This window comes from Lathyrus oleraceus, chromosome 7 (genome assembly GCF_024323335.1).
Source record: "Lathyrus oleraceus cultivar Zhongwan6 chromosome 7, CAAS_Psat_ZW6_1.0, whole genome shotgun sequence".
Classification (NCBI taxonomy): Eukaryota; Viridiplantae; Streptophyta; class Magnoliopsida; order Fabales; family Fabaceae; genus Lathyrus; species Lathyrus oleraceus.
Genome location: NC_066585.1, coordinates 135,409,812 through 135,430,295, shown reverse-complemented (window position 1 = coordinate 135,430,295; position 20,484 = coordinate 135,409,812). Strand labels below are relative to the sequence as shown.

The 20,484-nt window shown below is 33.0% G+C and overlaps 1 protein-coding gene across 1 annotated transcript; it reads right to left on the bottom strand.

Annotated features, from left to right (window-relative positions):
• Positions 1–1,839: 1,839 nt before the first annotated feature.
• LOC127107246 (uncharacterized) lies at positions 1,840–5,588 on the bottom strand. The gene is made up of 4 exons (XM_051044546.1): positions 4,920–5,588; positions 3,797–4,228; positions 3,289–3,595; positions 1,840–2,568 (listed from the first exon to the last, which is right to left on the bottom strand). The coding sequence occupies exons 1-4, from the start codon at positions 5,385–5,387 to the stop codon at positions 2,432–2,434; spliced, it is 1,344 nt and encodes a 447-aa protein (XP_050900503.1). The 5' UTR covers positions 5,388–5,588; the 3' UTR covers positions 1,840–2,431.
• Positions 5,589–20,484: the final 14,896 nt, after the last annotated feature.

The window sequence follows — 20,484 nt, the reverse complement described above, 5'->3', positions numbered from 1 at the left end:
TAAAAATAGAACACACAATGACAACTATGTAACAAATTAAAGACTTCAAAGGTATTATGAATTTCTCAAATCAATCAAATTATTGTTGTGTTCCAGTTATTAGATTTTCAAGAGCTTTTGTAGTTCTTTAAATAATATGTCAAAGGAAATTTTATGAACCAAGTAGGCCCTAACAGATAAATTAGACATCGTACAAGATTTTCCAAAAGAAAAAAGCAACTTATATAGACGATTTCCTGTTTTTAATGGAAGTAGCATCCAATGTTGGTGGAACATATTGTTTATATTTAGTGTTTATTCATCTCTAAATAGAATCAATTAAAAAAATTAATTACTATACACTGTCAGAGTAAAAAGTTTTACACCGTCCGTTCATCACCATCATTCGTTTGTATTACTTTATAGATTTTTAAAATAAAAGTCAAATTTCTTTTAATTCGTTTGTATTACTTTATAGATTTTTAAAATAAAAGTCAAATTTCTTTTAATATCTAACGTCTATAATTAAGTGATGGTGTAAAACCCTTTTAGACTGACAGTGCATTTCAATTAATCTATTTTTTAAATATTTTTAAAAATGATTTATAAGAAATGTTTTTTAATATAAATATTTTTTAAAACTAAATGTTTATAAATTAGAAGATTAATTTTAGTAGTAACATAAATACACATTGAAAAATAGAATTTATTTAGAATTAAATATCTTTTTTTTATAAAAAACTAATCAAAATAGCTTTAAATTCAAGTGACTTTTTTTAAATTTTGATATTAAAAAATTATAGTAAATGTAAAAAACTATTTATATAAAGTTATTTAAAGCTTTTTCAAAAAGTATTATGAATAAAAATATTTAGGCGTCCGTTGTCTTGGGTTTTTTTCTAAAATGATTTTAATAGTTTTGTATAGAAAAAAGTTTAAAGAAATTTTTAACAAAAAATTGATTTGAATAATTATTTTTAAATTTTTAAATTTTGTTGATTTTTTTAATATCAAAATTAAAAAATTATTTAATTTTAAAATTATTTTAAATATTTTTTATAAAGTTATTTTTGAAAACATAATTTCTAAAAACAATTGCGACTTGAATTATATTTTAATATTTAATAATATCGGTTGTATTATAAGATGTCATTAAATTTTTAATTTAGAAAAAACATTATAAAAAAACTTATAATATTTTGAAAAATAATTTTATAAAATTTATTTTAAAAAATCTTAAATAAATAAGCCCTAATTCATTTTATAAATTACTTTTCAAAAATAAAAAGAATCTCAAACCTAATATTAAATAAACATTATTTTAAGAGATGGTCTCAAGCTTGCACGTACATTAAGAGTGCGTGTTTGAAAGAGAGAATTGATTTTATGAAAATTGAAATGCTAAATCTTTTTATTTGTGTAAAATAATTAAATACTTTATTGTTAAGTTTTCTGGACTATTTTTATACATTTTAAGACTGATAAATTTAAAATGTATAGATACTAATTAGTTTTCAAAGGATCAATATACATTTTTTGAAAACATTATGGACCAATTTATAATTTTGATTTTTTAAAAATCAATTTGAAAATATAATGATTTATTTATAAAATTTTAAAGACCCAATTTATCCGTACTTTGCATAGAGTAAAGAAGAAATTTCAAATATTTTACTTTTAAGCCTCGTTTGATATTTTCTAATTTTAGTCTGAACAAATTATTTCATAAATTTTCATCATTAATTATTTTTTATCTCAATAATAGAATTTATATTAAAAAATCGAATGCTCTGAAAAAACAATTATCTCAAAACATTTTCCATTTAAACACTAAGCAGTAAACTGTTTAAAAACTTTGGAAACGCTTAGAATGAAGTACATATATTAGTTAAAGAAACTGTAGACTCAATAAGTTGATAGTTGCATTTGCATGATGCAATTTTGAACTCACATCCTCTTTACTTTTAGTTGACATAAGATTAAACTTTACCTCAGAATTATAGATTGTTCGTTGAATATATGCTACTATACACTCTTGCTCTCACTCCTAACTTCACCAAAAAAATAAGACTTGAATTCAACAAGAGAATGCTCTAATAAGTTTACACTTGTTCAGAGGTTTAATCTTCAGTGTTACGGGGTATGATTTGAGGAATGCTCCAATCCTTCATTTGTGCGTGCCTTAGGTTATGAATCTGAACAATGACTATCTGCTTTGAAGAATTTGTAGTACTGGCAGGTAGAAAACTGCACTACTACACATTGGGGCAAGTTGTTTGCTTGGAATGGATCATGTGCAAATTAGAAATCACAATATCAACGAAGATGAAGAACATTGATGAGAAATCACAAATCTTAAGGTCGCGATTAATAAGGAAATCTTGTTCCATCCTTTCTGCACTGCTAGAAACTCGGTAACCTAACAGGTTTGTTAGTATTGGCGAGTAATTTTTTATGATGTGATCAACGCCTGACCCAGAACAAATGTAACCAGACTTAATTCAAGGAAGAAAATTGTGTTGAGAAGAGACCGGTCCACTGTCCATCCAAATATAGTGATTCCTCCTGGATTTGACTGCAAGTACATTACTGCATATTCAAAAGGATCAATAAGGGTGAGATCCATACATGTACATGCTAACAGCCTGAACTCAAGTGTTTCACGTGATTTAGCATGACTGCCAAAGATCAATATGAATAAAAAATAGTCAAAACAACACCTAAGCAATCTTACTTATGAAAAATGGTGATTTATGCCCTCGATATCATGAGCACAAAAGGAAAACCAAGTAATTAATGTTTAAAATGATTTTTTTCCCAATAATTTTCTAAACTGGTGACCGGTTTCTCACCCATTACCATTACATATTTTCTTTTAAGCTTTTGAAAATCTACTTTGTTTAGCTGAACTAAGTGTTAAAAGTCTACCTTGCATGTGAAACATAAGGGTTTTACTATATAGGAAATTCGGGATCACAAATTAATGAATCCGAAATCATACTTTCAAATTCATACACCTATGCCATTTAAAGAACGGCGTGAAACATTATTAGACTACTTTAGGCTCAATCAAGATAAATTTATAAGCTTGCACTGCTGAAGTATATATATAGGATATCTTTATGCATTTTAAGTAGCTTGAAATTATGTCAGATTTTTTGTTTTTTCACTTCTCTGCATAGTCAGTAAGTGGAAAAAATGTATAAAACTTAGTCCCTGCAGTGAATGGGCAGTACTTTATTTTTGCCACTAATTAGAAGAACTTGTAAAATTCACAGGTTTTCAACACAAAGTAGTTTATTTACTTACCGAAAGCTTGCCTCTTGTGATGTGAGGACATACAAGAAACCAATTGGGTATTTATAGCCATTCCTCCAAAATCCAACGACTCCAGATCACTTTCAGAATAGTCTATCTGTATTGAGTTTAAATGGTTTGCAACCTCAAGGCTCCCTGCACTCGCGGAGCTTCTCATTTGTGACGTATCAGAAGATGTGCATGTTGCTATGGCATGCCACCTGCTTGCAAGTGAAACAACGCCTTGAGCTCTATGAGAAATTCTTGTTGCTGCGTGAAGACAAATAATGATACCAACCACCTGAACAAGTGTGGATACCTGAAGGAAAAAAATGGACGGTTCAATCTATGTACCTTGAAAGCTTTAAATGTTAATAAAAGGAAGAAACAACTGCAAAAATCTTAGTGTAAATATGAACAGAGAACACAGCTTGAGCACCTGATAGCTTTGTATGAATTAAAATGAACTAGTTCTTTCAATCTAAATACATAAACACTTTGAACATAGAGTTGAACTTACAGCAAAATCTCCACCGTTTACGATGGTAATCCTATCACGATATCCTGTGACCTGCAAAAGAGTCAGAACTTGGCTAACAGTGACAACCAAGAACTCCAGAAGAAGATATATTCTGAACCTATGGCTTATCTTGGAAAGATGATAGCGCAGGCGCATATGCTCTTCCAAAAACACTAACACGTCGCTTTCCCTCTCCAAGAGCTTCCCATAATCATCAAAATGGACGACTTGCAAATTACAGACCAAGTGAAACAAAATACAGGCTGATAGAGAGATTGCACTAACATATGTCCATGATACAATCAAAGCTATAAAAATCATAATCGAGAACCCCCATGATCCATGTTGTATATATGAAATGCGACTGATTTCTCGCGCCGTCTTCAGAAGGAAACATGGAAATACCCACAGAATGAATAGACGCAAAGATCCCTATAAATTTAGAGGGAGGGCAGTTAATTTTCCATTTGTAATTTCTAAACACAATTGATATTTCAACTAAATATTAGCATTCATACATGTGCAATAAAATCAATCATCCACAATTGATATTAGTCATTTTCCTTTCTAAAATGAGTTGCTAACTTTACAGAAACAAGTTGAAACTTCATGGATCAAATCAAACCTTCCCAAAAATAAGGAACGAAGGAGAAGAAGCATGATTTGGATCCACACATTAAATGTGTGAAACAGTTACTGATTCTGGTCACCCGATCTCAAATCAATTGTCAACTATGTAGCACCCGACACCTTTGAAGAAAGGTATGGCCTGACAATCCGACACTTGTGATTACCTTTAATTTATTCATTTTTTTTCAAATTATTACCGGTATCACTGTCGGTGTTTTCCGGTTGTCCGTGCTTCATAGATTGTCAAGATTACTTGAAGATATTTTGGCGAAGGTGTGATGCAATCATCTATGAATCAATTAATGCGTGTAAGTGTGTTTTTAAATGCAGTGAATCCAGATCCAAATTCTGATTTTAGATCACAATAGTAATGTTATGATAACCCTAAAAATGTCAAATATCAAAAACCTTTCTATTATTTCTCATCACAAGCTATCGATATTTGAATCTACACAACAAGACAAGAAAATCTCCAATCGACGTGGCAACTTACCGAAATCTGGTTGACATAATCGCGATGAAAGCAAGCAACGTCTCCAGTATACCGGTCAACGAAGAGAAACCTCCGGAGTCCATACTTCCTCATACAGTGCGAAAGACAGAGCAAAGAAACGGCGGCGAGACTCGCCTGAAATGCGACGATCACCATTTCACAGCCGCGTAACTCGTATTTCTCGCACTCCGAACAGTCACACATCCACAACGCCGTTAACGGAACCGCCACTCCTAGTGCGAAGAAAACCGTCCAGCAAATGACGGAGTATAAAACGGAACGCGGATTGAACCCTAAGATATTCAAAAACAGTTCCAAACGCGCGAGGGTTTTATCAACTTCAGTATCAGTCTTGTTATTAGCTTCGTCTTCATTTTCGTGATTTGAATTTGAAGTTAGGAGAGGGATTTGATTTTCATTGATTGATTCAGCGGGTTTTTCTTCGGTTAGAATTTGGAGATTAGTCATTTCGTTAGTGTTTTTGGAAACTCAATCTATGTATAAAATATTAATGTTGCTGTTTAAAAATAAAATAAAATAAAATAAAAAGTGAAGTAAATGTGGTAGATGAGAGTGCTTTGAATTGAAAGCTTCTGGCGTGGGAATATGGGCATTTATGTTTCCTTTACCTTTCTTATTAGGGAATGCACTTTTCTGATTTTAACTTGTCGGCGAGGAAGGAGGAATAGTTATATTTAAAGTAGTATTTTGTTTATTTTCTTTCAAGATAGTTTTCTTTTTAAAGCAGAAAATAAATAAATAAATAATTGCGATTCACGTTTGAGAAGCTTTGACTCTAATTTTGGCAGATTTTGATTCACATCCACGGACACAATTATTAATTTTGAATCTCAAATGCAGACTTGAATTAATTAAAAAATTTAAAATGAAGGAAAATGTTAAACTAAGTGAACATGTTAAACGACCAAATAGAGAAAGTTTTAGCATGGAAACTTATTAGCAAGATCTAGAAATTATTTAGAATTACTTTGTCAACACAATAAACTAGTTTATAAAGCACTGTTGGTTTATAGTTTATAATCTAGCATGATAAGAAAAATAGTTTATAGAGGAGTCTTAGTTTATAGTTTATAGTATGGTATGATAAGAAAATGTTAATTTTGTAATTGTTATTTTTTTTAAGAATTTATAATCCATTTTAATAATTTATAGTAAATTGAATAACTAAGATTTATATCTTTGGTAAATGAGAGACCATGTCATGAAGTTTCACTTGGATAATATACGAAGATATGAGATGTAAGAAAAGAAGTTACATTGTCACATTCTATAAGATTTGTGAATGAGGTCATCAAAATCTCTACAACTGAGGTGTAGAAGTACATTTTAATTAACATTGATAATAGTGCAGGAGAAATTAAAGGAGTTTCATTTGATGAAGCGGTCTTTTGCAAATCCAGAATGAACATTATTAAAGTAAATGATGAATAATTCGGTCATTGAGTGATCATCTAAAGAAATATGATATATGAGAATCGGTTCAAGGAGATGGTGATTAAGTTTCAATTTCTCCAAGCTCACTAGATCCATGCAGCAAATATGTTATTTCAGATGCATCATTTTTTAGCCAAATGTTGTTATCCTTTTTTAGCCAAATGTTGTTATCTTAAATATTGAAAAAATCTATATAAGCAGATTAAAGATTAAGCCAAAGGTTCATGGAATCAGTGCAATCACGAACACAATGGAAGAATGACTCATCTTCCAAGCCACATCGAGATCATAAAAGTGAGGTGATCATGTTTCGATGATGTAGCGTATACAGAGTTAACATTGAATTGTGGCAAGCGAGTTAAAATATGAACTTAATTTTTTATGGAAGACAGAGCTTCCAAATCCATGATCACAAACAAGGGATGTGGTTAGGTGAATCCTATTTGTTATGGAGAAGGCATAAGTAACCACTGTTGGTTGTATAGGTGTTGTTGATATGATCAAACCAAATGAAGACAACTATAATGTTTGTGCTAAAGCATAAAATTTTGTTCTTAAGTTCAATGATAATATGTTCAAGAAGCTAAGTGAACATATAGTTTATATGGGGAGTAATTTTTTAGTAGAAGTCTTTCACTGTGCATGTAAGATCATGGATGTGAACAGATGATACAATAGAAATGAGGGGGTCGAGACTCGACTAGTGAATGTACTATAAAATAGATGAACCAGATCCAGGTCTCCTATCAAAACCATATTTGAGAACACTTTTTGCCTTGCCAATAAAGTTCGAGGTGGGAGAACCTGTAATGATGGAAGTTGACAATATGCATGTTGAAACAATATTGGTTGATATCATATCACTTGGATTTTGATGATAACAAAGTATTTAAAGAATAATTGGATATTCTAACCATCTATTCAAGTATGCAGGTTTATAATACGAAGAACATATGAAGATTAATTGTTCTGCATCTGAAGTTCAGACTCTGGTTATGAAGATCACTTACGAAGACTCTGACTTTGATGGAAGATCCATACTCTGAAGAAGTCAACTTTGAAGAAAACCAGTCTCGGATGATTCATACTTTGAAGCTTCAGAAGCCATGAATCAAAATTTGAAGAGATCAGACTCTGAAGAATCAAGTCTGATGAAAGTCAACCTCTGAAGGGGTGTCTCTTCACTCAAGGAAACTTTGACAGACTCAAAGACCTTTTGATCACGTGAAGACTTAAGGAAAAATCTTTTCATGGGTGTCTGAGCTTCAACGAATAATTCCCCTTGCATTAAGTTGTTTTTTTATGTGTCTAATCAAGTACAAAATTTATCCAATCTTTTGGTGAAAGTATTCAACGTCTCTTTTCTTCCTCTCTATTTAAGGAGCAGAAGACCATGAAGTTGAAGACAAATACACTTCAATACAAAACTATGAACTATTGACATTCAAAGAGAAGATACTTTATTAAAATTTCTAGACTTAGAGCCTCTTAACACCTTGTATATTTTAGAAGTTCTTAAGTCTTAGAGTCTTTCTAAGTTATATTTTGTCTACACCTCTAATTGTATATCAACTATAGTTGTTAACCAAATCTCTTAACAATTTGTTATAGAGTCAAAAGTTTATTGCTTTAGTGCGTGAGCATTTAAAGTATCTTGCTTGTGTACTTGAGATTAGAAGTCTCTTACTTGTGGGTTTGAGTATTGGAAGTCTCTTACTTGTGTGCTTGAGCATTTGAAGTCTTTTGTTTGGTGCTTGAGCATTTGTAATCAATTTAGTTATAGTAAAAATACCTTGGAAGTACACGGGGACTGTACTACTCTTAAGTTGTGAGAGGAACCAGGATAACTGCTCGTGTCTTTGTTTTCACTTTCCTTGCTTATGTATTATCATTCAGCTGTTGTCAACTTTGATACTCTAAGTCAGATTCTGGTTCAGAATCTGATAAAGAGTTTTAAAAGCTAACCAAGATTTTCTAAGTCAGACTCTGAACTAAGTATTCAGAATCTGGTTAAGAACCATCAGAGGAAGAAGAAGAAAAAGCTTAAAGAGAAAAAAAACCCAACACAATTCAACCCTCTTCTTGTGTTTTTCTCACCTTCAGTTGACATCAGAAAAACACTTCTTTATTTACCATGAGTGATTCTGAAGCTGAATCATATCACTCTGGTGATGGTGGTCCTAGCCCATAACTCACTCCTCTTGGATGTTAATCATGATTATAGTACATCTGAAAAGAATAATTATGTTGTTAGACCTCCTACATTCAATGCAGATTCTACTGAATTTGAATGGTGGAAAAGTAAGATGTACACTCATATCATAGGTCTTAATGATGAGTTGTGGGACATTCTTGAAGATGTCATTGATATAATAGAAAACACCATAGAGTGAGAGGCATTCTTGTAGATTCCTTGCCTTACTCTGAGTACATAAAGATCATTGACAAATCTACTGCAAAAACTATTTTTGAATCTTCATGTGCTACTTATTAAGGAAACCAACAAGTCAAGGAAGCCAAAGTTAATCTTTTTGTTCAACAATATGAGTCATTCAAGATGAAAAAGGATGAAAACATTGAAACCATGTACTCAAGGTTTCAAGTTCTTGTATCTGGACTCTAAGTCTTAAACAAGATCTATACTACCTCTGATCATGTCAAGAATATTCTTAAGAGTTTTCCTGTCAGATATAGACCCAATGTGACAACTATTTAGGAAGCTAAAGACCATAACAATATCAGTGTTGAAAGTCTGATCAGCAATCTCCAAAGCTATAAGTTAAAACTCAATGGAGATGAAGAACCAATCAAGAAATCAAAGTCTCTGGCTTTGAAATCTGTTAAATCTTCACAGACTTGGGAGCAAAAAGAAGTCACTCATACTAAAGCCTCTAATTAAGATTTAGATGATTAAATGACTTTCATCATAAAGAGATTTCAATATCTTGCTATCAAGAACATGGGGTTCTCGGGCAGAATATCCGGATTTAGAGGAACAAGCTCCAGAGTTAACAAATATGATCATAAATGGTGCTTCAACTGTCAGAAGCCTGGTCATTTTATAGATGATTGTCCAAAGCTTCATAAGGACAAAGCAAAAAAGGGAAGCTTCCAGAAGAACAACTTCAGAAGCAGGTTCAAGAAAGTCTCATGGAAATTTAGGGTGAACTTGATGATGAAAAATAAGTTGACAAGAATTAATAAGAAGCCAATCTAGCTTTGATGGTTTCAACATTCTCAGACACAAAATCAGAAACTGATTCTGACTCAGATTTGGAGGATGTAGATGATGTATTATCTAAACTCTCTAGATCTGATTTAATTACTTTATATCAAGATCTTATGAATAAATGTCAGAAGGAATTCAGACATATGAAAATTATACAAAAACAATATGGTCTTATAAAAGATGAATGAATTTTTTCTAAAAATAAGATTGAAAAATTAGAAAGAGATCAAATTGCTTTAGTTAAGGATATGTCTAACAAACCACTTGATGAGTATGAGCTAGCTCTTCAAGAGTTTGTCATAACTGGATTTAACATAACCAAACTTGCATCCATGATCTATGGTGTAAGTAGAAGCAAACGAGAAGGTCTTGGTTATCATCAAAAATCTTGTAATCTAAGGACTGAAACCTTGGCTAAACCATCAGATCCTTCTTCTTCAAGATTTTCTAAAAAAGGGTTGTACTCTCATTTTGTGCCTGCTACTAATTCTAAGGTTTTAAACTAGTCAGAACCTATAACCGTCGAGTCAGAGATTCTGAAGAAATCAGAACCTGAGACCTCAAGGTTAAAAGTTCTAAAGAAATCAGATCGAATGATTCTTAAGTCAAAGGTTCTAAAGGAATCAGAACTTGAGACCTCAAAGTCAAAGGTTCTAAAAAAGATAAAACCTAAGACATAAAGTTACAAGGTTTTTAAAGGTCCATAACCTAAGGTTAGGATTCATTTAAGACAACAAACTCTTAAACTTAAAGTCTTGAATGATCCAAAGCCTTATTACAATAAAGACCAGTTAGACTAACATAATAGTTTTTAAGGGACTAACATGTAGCATTTTATAAATAAGAGACTAAAGTAAAATATTAAATTAAGTTAAGGAACTAAAATATACATTAAACCTTTAAATTATTATTTAGATTTTAATTAATATGGTAAACCATTGTAACCCTTTAGTGAAATGATAGGTCTCATCTCCACCTTCTTTATAAATATGTCTTGGGACATATGCAAAAATTATCATGGTATTACATACTACACATCAAAGTTTGAGAAAGATGAAGAGGAATATCCTATCATACATCATTTATATTGATGTATAATGCACAATGACAATCAAAGACTTCAAGAGGTAAATTTTAAGCTCTTACATTTAATATTAATGGTGTCATAATTCATACAACCAAGATCAAAGTTTATTATTCATGATATGTAAATTAAGTTTTATGACATATAATAAAATTTTCAATATTTTGGAAAAGAAGAAGAAAGAAATAAAAAATGTGAAAATAATATTGTTGAGTTTAATACCTGTCATACCCCAAAATTCATCCTACCCCGATACAACTTTCATCTGATCCATGGCCCTACTGCACATGCATGCTTTCATTATTTCATTGAACTTTCGTAACCAAATACATATTACACAGACTCAAGGCATGATGTTTACACCCGAAAAAAAATGGGGTTATCCGGTTAAAGTTCTAAAAAAAAATTGGACTGAGTAATCGATTATCCTAATCATGGTAATCGATTACACAGACAAAAAATTGATTTCCAGGCCATTTTGGACTGTGTAATCGATTACCCTAATCATGGTAATCGATTGCACAGACAAAAAATTGATTTCCAGGCCATTTTGGACTGTGTAATCGATTATCCTAATCATGGTAATCGATTACACCTGCGTGGACAGCAGCAGTAGCTCTGTTTTTTACATAGAGTACTTTTTGGGTGACCCCCTTTTCCACCTACTTTCCCTATAAATAGAGGTACTATTTTCCCTCATTTTTCATGCTTCTTAGTCCCCAAAAGTTTTGTCCAAGTACCATTCACTCTCCTCTCCAAACCTAGGACAAAACAAAAAAATCTTTCTCACTTAAAAAAGTCACCCCACCAACTTTTTTGTCCTCTTTCATATTTTTTTCAAAAATTCTCACCCTCTAACACTCATAACTCAGCTCCTTCACTATACCTCCACCATAAACACTTTCATCCCAAACCCCTTGCTTTGTATCCAAGCTTAACACCATTTCAACCTACCATTCTTCAACATTTTTTGGTAATGATTTTAGCTTAAACTTTGTCAACTTATTGGTTCTGTTTTTATATTGAAAATGGTTATTTGTTCTTGGTTGATCTTTTGAGAGGGTTTAGACTCAAGCTTGTAAAAAATGATTAACTTTGGTTTACACTTTTTTTCTTTTGGGATTTCTTGCTCTTTCTACTTTTATCCATAATCTTTAATCAAACTTTGTATTTTGTTTCATTTACTATTTATTGTTGCCTTGTTTTCACATTTATTTGGTTGATGAGATCTATTAGATCATGGCCATGGTTGTTTAGAGTTGATAAAACCTTCAATGTTTCAAACCTATTAATGATTGATCAATAGATCCTTCATGATACTTTGAGGCATTGATAAGTTGCCTCTATTTCAACCATATTTGGGTCATTTGATACATAGATGAAACCATTTTCTTTACATTAACTTGTTATTCTATTTGCTTATTATTATTCTACTAACCACTAACCACTAACTACTAACTCCTAACATTTACATTATTTCACTTTACTTCCTTGCAATTTATTTATTGTCCACTTTATTTCAAGTACTTTATGTTTATGTTTATGTTTATGTTTATTGTTATCTAACCATATCATTTACATTATGTTAATTTATTTACTCTCTTACTATCTTGCTAAATAAAAGAAGAGTAAAAAAACAAAAATAAAGAGAACAAATCATGATATTGATAGATGAACTTAAGGTTGCATAACTTTCTTTATTACAAATCTATTGTTAGTTGATTTTTCAATCATCTTCAATACTTTGCATCAATGATAAGCTATCCCTTAATGTGTCATATTTTGAGTCTTTTTGACCTATGAAAAATAGTCCTCAAGATGTTTATTTTGTACATATTACTAATCACTAATTATACTTCACTAACTTTTTTTTCATTATTAACCTTTGTTATTGTGATTTTGTTACCATTAACTTGTGGTTTATTTTGTGTCATTTACATTCACTAACCATTATTATTGTGATATTGTCATTCTTCATCTTGTGATTTACTATTATGTCATTACCTTGTAATTTACACTCAAGTACTCATCATCATCATCATTGTACAAACTCATCATGCATGTTTAGTTACTTGTTATTTATTTCATTGTCATCATACATTAAAAATAACAAAAACATGATAAAATGGTAAGATCAAAAATATTCACTCCACTCTTAATCAACTTGGACTTAGAGGATTTCATCTTAGGACCTTTGCTTGGAAGCCTTCCTTTACTCTTTGTGATACTTTGTAAACACTTGGATTTTCATCCGTAACTTACATGCATGTTGTAAGAATGGCATCATGGCACCGCCTTAGGGGAACATGTTTGTAAGACCATTATCCTTTGTTTAGCTTAGGTCACTTTTGCACACAAAAGGTTTTCTCTTGGGCTACCTTACAATGGGACTCTTTAATTTCTTGTTGGTTACTTTGCATTCATGTTGCATAAGCCAAATTTCATAATCAAAATAAAATAAACCCTTTATTCAACGTCAAGTGGCATTTTCTTAGCCAAATTCAAAAATACTTAATAATTACGATTATTATTATGCGGCACGAGTCTTACATGGTGGAGAATGAGTAAGAATGGAGCATTCCTACCCTTACTCTGATTATTTTGGACGCAAGACGCTTGGCTTGTTGTCTAGAATAATCACCTCCACCCATAGACTTTAGTGCAATATAATCATAAACACTCATTTCATAAAACCCTTATTCAAGGTAAAAACAATACAACTCATCAAACTCATTTTTGTTCCTTAGGGTATCATCCTGAAAACCCATTTCTCAAAGGTAAAATTAACCAACACACAAATATTTTCTACTCTGAACTACGGAGCTCTGATTCCTCATCCCCGAATGAGTGATACGTAGGCACAAGGGCCCCAATCCTTGGCGAGCACTATAATAACAAAAACACCCCCTTCTTTTCACACATTCTTTTGAAAATAAAATAATAATAGATAAATCCCATGTATGTAAAACAACCCAAATGGTTCCCATGGAGTACCATGGACGTAAGGGGTGCTAATACCTTCCTCTTACGTAACCGACTTCCGAACCCAAATCTCGGTTGCGAGACCGATTCCTTATCCTCTTTTAGCGCTTCCCGTGCGCGTCTCTTTTCCGAAGGTTTTATCGACTATTTCCCCTCTCCTCTCCAATAGAGGTAAACTAAATAAAATTCGGTGGCGACTCTTCTGACTTTGCCTCTCTTTGGCATCTCTTTAGTCCCGGTTTCGTTATCGTGAAATCCCAGTAGCGACAATACCATATAAGAAAGTTATGTGCGGCCAATACAAATCACTATGACACAAATTTAATAGAAAAGATTAAGTTGGTTGACACAAATATTTTTGAAAAATTTATTAACCAAAGAACAAACATAAAACTATAAAACAAGTTAAATAAACACAAAACTAATTAAACCTACATTATACTCATATTTTATATATTGAATGTTAAATTTAATATATATATATATACATATATATATATATATATATATATATATATATATATATATATATATATATATATATATATATATATATATATATATATATATATATATATATATATATATATATATATATATATATATATGCGGAACCAGACTATAATGTTTGAGGTGGTCACAAAATTAAACTATATTTTATAAACAAATATTCGTACCATATTGTATATAAAATATTTAAATTGCAATAAATACAAAGTTGAAGATGAAATGATTAAAAAATATTATTTAAAAATACCTTATAATAATGCTCTAGAAGACTTTGAGTAGTTTGAAATTATTAGTAATAGTCTCAGAATCAATATTGCAACAATTATGTAAGTATAGTTTGCACCTAAGAGGGGGGAGGGGAATAAGGTGCCTTGAAATTTTCTTGGTTTTAGCCTCTGTTTTGGTTATTTTTCCGTTTACTTGTTAAGTGATGAAAGCTGTAAAATGCGGAAAGTAAAGAACACGACGAAATATCCTGGTTCCCCTCACAATCTGAGAGTACTTTATGCCCCTTTCAATATGAAATAGATTTTATTATTGTTAGATCTTTAGATAAGACACCTCAGTCACTCTATACAAGACTCTAATTTAATCCACCAAGAACAATACTCTTGAATTTTTCACTTAGTGTATAAAGAGAACAATCCTCCCTTAAACACTCTTTTGCTTCCAACAATCCTGGACATCAAGGTATTACAACCGATAATGGAGACTATTTGAGTAAAAGAAAGTTGATGAATATGTATCAACCACTAAGATTGATCTTACCTTTTAAGAAAGCAATTTAGAATGATGTATAAGTACTCAAGTGTTTATGAATGTATGGAGAAATTTTTTCTAGATTGATATGACAACAATATGCAGAAAATTCTCAATGAAAGTTAAAGTTCCAAACACTTGTTTTGAAAAAGAGATAGAAAAATGAAGTTAAATTGCTATGAAAGAGGTGGGGTTTGATTTATGAAAATATAAGGTTTATATAGTGTTAAAACACCTCTCTAAATGCATGAAATTGTACGTAGGGATGCCATGAAAAATTACAATTGAAAATAACATGTTTGCTGCAATTACAAGGTGAAACATTATCACTACTTCAGTGGTAATCAGTTACCTTAAAGGTAGTAACTGGTTACGCTGAAGCGTATCACTGGAATTTGAAAATTTTGTTAGTGTAACCGGTTACATGAATATGGGTAACTGGTTACCTCAATAAAAAATGGCCAATGTCTACAACGCTGAGACCATGTAACTTGTTACCTCAATTATGGTAATCGGTTACCTCAGCTAAAAAGTGAAAAATTGCTTAAATGAAAACCATGTAGTCAATTGTTTGATGCATAAAATATGTTTAATGATATGTCGCATGAATGAATATTTTTCTTGAACATTTGATACTATCAAAGTAAGTTTGAATGCTTATACCTTAAAAATCATGATCAATCCTACTAAGCTCCAAGACTTGATAAAACTTGAAACTTGACTTGAGCTAATTTGAAGTCTTGAACCATTTGATTTTTGTCATATATATTTGCATGTAGAGTTGTCTTCATCAAAACACTTGTTGGAGAAGCTCATTTTCACATTCTCCCCCTTTTTGATGATGACAACCTCTTGAAAGAATTGATACAATTTTCTATTTCTAAAAGAGTATCCCCCCCTTGATCAATGCTTCCCCTTGATCTATGTTTGAGAGAATTTGACAGTGTATATTTTTGCTACAAATTGGGTTAGATATATACATACTAACATAAACTCTTCTCCCCCTTTGTCATTAACAAAGAGAATTGGAAAAGACTTAAAAATTCAAACAAAATATAGTTATATATATAGATATGGATAACATGATATATCACATAATAAAACATCATATCATTAAGTCATATTGCAACATTACTAAAACAACATACAAAAGGAAAGACATGAACTTAAAAAGATAAAGCATAAAAACTTAAACTAACATAGCATAGTCTTAACAAAATACTTAAAAGAAACATGAATAACACATGAAAATAAAGACCACTTAATCACTTTCTTCCATATCCTCTTCTTCCGCATTCTCATTCACGGGTTGACAGTTTTTGTAGGCGTTAAACTCTAAACGGAGGTCTCTAAATTCCATCATTATGAAATTCTCCACTGAACAAATTTTGTTATATATTGCCTCATTGGTGTAGCTGTCTTCGGGTGTGGGTGGAGATGCGGTTGTGGGAGGAGGAATGGGTGCGGTAAGGCCATCCTTATACTTGTAAGTGCCATCAGTGTCTTGATAAATCCAGGCGTTCTTCAATGCAGCCCCAATGTTAATTTCACATTATGTTTTCATCTTTTCTTTTGGTTCTCTCTTTAGGTCCACTCCACAAAATCTCATAATCTTAGTAACCAACCTTACATAAGGAAGTCCATCGGTTAAGTGTTGTTGATGTTGTATATGGTAGAGAATGCTATAAGTCCAATTCACATGAATTCTTTTCTTAATGGCATACATTAGTTGCATATCAGTATCTCCGATTTGAGAGTGGCTATAATGTTTCGGTAGCAAAATGTAAGCAATGCGAAAAACCGGCGGGAAAACGAAACAACAGAGCCGCCACCGTGCGTTATTTATCCCAAAGAGGGAAAGGAAACGCTCGAAGTAAACCTGGAAAGGAAATGGTCTTGCGACCAGAGATTACAAGGATCGGGAGTCGGTTATGCAAGGGGAAGGTATTAGCACCCCTCACGTCTGTCATACTCGACGGGATCCACGCTCAAGAGAATAGAATAAGGTTGCTAAATAACTGCTCAAAAAGAATGCACACACACTGGAATAAACAAGCGGGAGAGGATGGAGGAAAAGGACTCGGCAGGATATCGCATCCTGGGCCTACGTAGTTCGTCAGAAACAAACATCAGAGTCGACGTAGTTCGGGGAAAAGGGGAACGGGCTCGCTAGGATATCGTATATTATGCCTACGTATCTCATATGGAATGAGAATCAGAGCTACCGTAGTTCGGCTAACGCACGCCGAAACAAAACACATGCACAGACGTTGAGACGTCAGAGCAAACACACAACTGGAATCAGAATGCCAATCGCTGGTCTTACATCCAACTCCGAACAACGAACACAGACAAGGAAACCGAACGCCAATCGATGGACTTACATCAGACTCCAAACACATAAACAAACAAAGGAAACCGACTGCCAATCGCTGGACTTACGTCAGACTCCAAACCAAAGAAACACATAGGAAACCGACTGCCAATCGCTGGACTTACGTCAGACTCCAAACCAAAGAAACACACAGGAAACCGACTGCCAATCGCTGGACTTACGTCAGACTCCTCACTCACACACAAGAGGTTAACTGAATGCTGAGTCGTCAAAAGCAACAAAAAAGTTGAACAAACAAGCTAACAGGGAGTTTGGTACTCGAGCCTGCTAGCTGTCAAGCAAACACACAAAAAAGGAAAAGAGTGCCCAGAGAGATCTCGCACGATCTCCTGCCTACGTACCTCATCTGGTATGAGGATCAGGGAAACGTAGTTCCCCTTAACAGAGGAGAAACTTTCTCCTAACCAGAGACCGGGAAATAATAAACTAAAAGGGAGACTGACTCGAGCCTAATAGTTGTCATGCAATCCACAATAGTCCTAGGTTGAGGTTTCTAACAGATCCTAACCCGCACAGGCAGCAAGTTAATCACACAGCAAGTAAGCAAACGGGTGAACAGGTATCACACACTATATGCAAACAAAAAGACTCACACAACATGGCTGGGCTTTAGTCAAGGGGTCATGTCAACCTCGACAAACAAGCCAACTGGAATGGAGTGTTTTGAGCTCTTAACCCTAACATTGAGAGCTAGGGTGAAGCAGATGAAATGGGAAGTGAGGGTAAGACCTCACAGCTCTTATCCCTGGCCTGGGAGAGCTTCAGACAATGAAAGTGTGGGAGTCCAGAATGTGGGACTCTACTCCACATGACTGACACAACAAGATCTTGGGTTTTTATTCAAAATGCATCAACACAGGGTGTGAGCAAAATGAATGACACAACTGAATAGCAGGGGATGGATGACACATCCCTTTTATCTGCCAATTGCCTCTTAAGAGGTCTTTACCTGCTTGGCACAAAATTAAACATCCACAAACATTGCCTCTTAAGGAGGGCTTCAGACAGGTGCCTGCCAAGGTAACATGACAGGTCTTCCAGACTACATGAAGATCAAGGAATTATACCTCAGTGGTATGTCAACCACAAGCAAGCAAAGCAAAGTTCAAATGAACTTAAAGCAACTTAGGTACCTGTGGAAACAGCTAAACCAATCAGTACACAATCCAGACAAACAGTCAACAGTCAATATCAACCAGACAACCCAATATGCAACACATAAGCCATAAACACAAGTGAACCATCATCAAGGCTTACAAAACAAGCAAATGTTAGCCAACAACAACAAATGATCAAGCTCAAATGAGGGAGCAACATCAACCATGGAGATGTATACTTGAACCTGAAATTCACAACTCAAATGTGAGTAACAAACCACTAGGTCAAAGCCTAGGGTCAAAAGGGGATCAAAAAGCCAAAGCATAACTTGATATTCAACACAAAGCATGTTTATTCAATCAAGAACAAGTCCTAAAAAGGACCAAACCAAAATCAATAAGCAAGTTCAATTCATGTGCAAAGGAAGACAAAGACCAATTCAAGGCACACATTTGATCATTATGAATGAAAATTCCCAATCAAAACAGAAATGATTCAAATAATTCTGGAAAAATTCATGAGCATTCAACACATCCAAAACATCCATCATACAAAAAATCAGAAGCATCAAAGATCATTTGGCGTGGGAATTAAACTGCACAAGTTGATCACCAAATTATGTGACACAAATTGTCACACCATGCAAACATAGGCATAAAATAGAATTGGCAAATGAGAAAAATACCAAACCAAGCCTAAAACATCCATTAACATGTCTAGAATCATCATGTAAAATTTGGTAGCAATTGGATCAATATTGAGCATTTTACACTAGCATGAATGGAGCAAGGTCACAAATATGTACATGTTCACATACTCAACCACAATTCAAAATCCAGAAAGTGTAAAATCATGAAATTACCACCAAAAAATTCTAGACAAACATAGGATCATGCTACAAAAAATTTGGAATTAATTGAGCCACTTTTCAATTTATTATGGATTTTTAAAGTTGGAAAAAATAAATGAAATCAAGATGAACATGGCATGGAAATATGGAGGGAAAAGTGGAAATGCTGAAAACATTTGAAAAAACTGCTAGCGCCAGGAATCGAGCCTGGTCCACATTCAAATGGAGCACGCCAAGGCAAAACGACCTTGTTTCATTAAAACCCTAAGCCTGCGCAAATTTGGACGGTTCAAACCGACGCTATTTGCAAAGAACCGACGCAATTTTTCCAGAATTCGTCGTTATGCATGCATCTTCATCTTCTTCATGATGAAGATGATGAACATCATGAAGTTCATCCAATTTTTTTCCAGATTTTCCAGATTTCCTCAGATTTTCAAAAATTTTATACCAAAACGAAGCTCATGCAAAGGAGATTATAGATCCATCATTATTTCATGCTAATTCATCATGATTCATGCAAATCGAAGCAAATAAAGTTTGACATTTAAAACTTCAAACAAGCATATCTCTCTCAATTCTTATCCAAATCGCACGAAATTTATATCAGAACGATCAGCATCAAATGCTCTACAATATTATGCACATAAAACAGAGAATTAAGAAACTCGAAAATATGACCTCTTGAAGAGCAGTTCTTTGAAACGTGCGAATCAAAGCCTTGAATGCTCCAAATCCACTCCAGAATACTTGTAATGATGTTTGGTGATTGAATGGAGACTTGAAACGGTGTAGATCTAGCTTAATTTTGAACTTCCATAATTGAGTTCTTGAACTTCAATGCTTGATTTCCACACCCATTCACCAATCTAAAGCTTGATCTGCACTAATTCCACACTAGAGAACAAGAATATGGAATAAAAATGCAAGGTTCTTTGAAGATTTTTCAAGTTTTGGTTGAGAAAAAAAAATGGAGGGAAAAAAATTCTTAGATCTAGAAATGGTGAAATGATCAAGTTAATCTCAAATTCTGTTATGATTTAGTATATATACCATGTGCTAATCCTATTTTAATTAAAATTAATCAAAGTTAATTAGAGATTAAGCAAAATGAGGGTGCATGGCAAAAATTGGAAATTTGGTGGTGCATGGCTAATGCATGCGTGAACAGTACCAAGAGGCTCATCATTTTCACTCAAAATC

Excerpts from the sequence above, each read along its gene's own strand:
- LOC127107246 (XM_051044546.1), bottom strand. The coding sequence starts at position 5,387 with ATGACTAATCTCCAAATTCTAACCGAAGAAAAACCCGCTGAATCAATC. Across the intron at positions 4,229-4,919 it reads ATTATGTCAACCAGATTTCG|GGATCTTTGCGTCTATTCAT; the intron begins GTAAGTTGCCAC and ends CTAAATTTATAG. Across the intron at positions 2,569-3,288 it reads TCACAAGAGGCAAGCTTTCG|TAATGTACTTGCAGTCAAAT; the intron begins GTAAGTAAATAA and ends TTGAATATGCAG.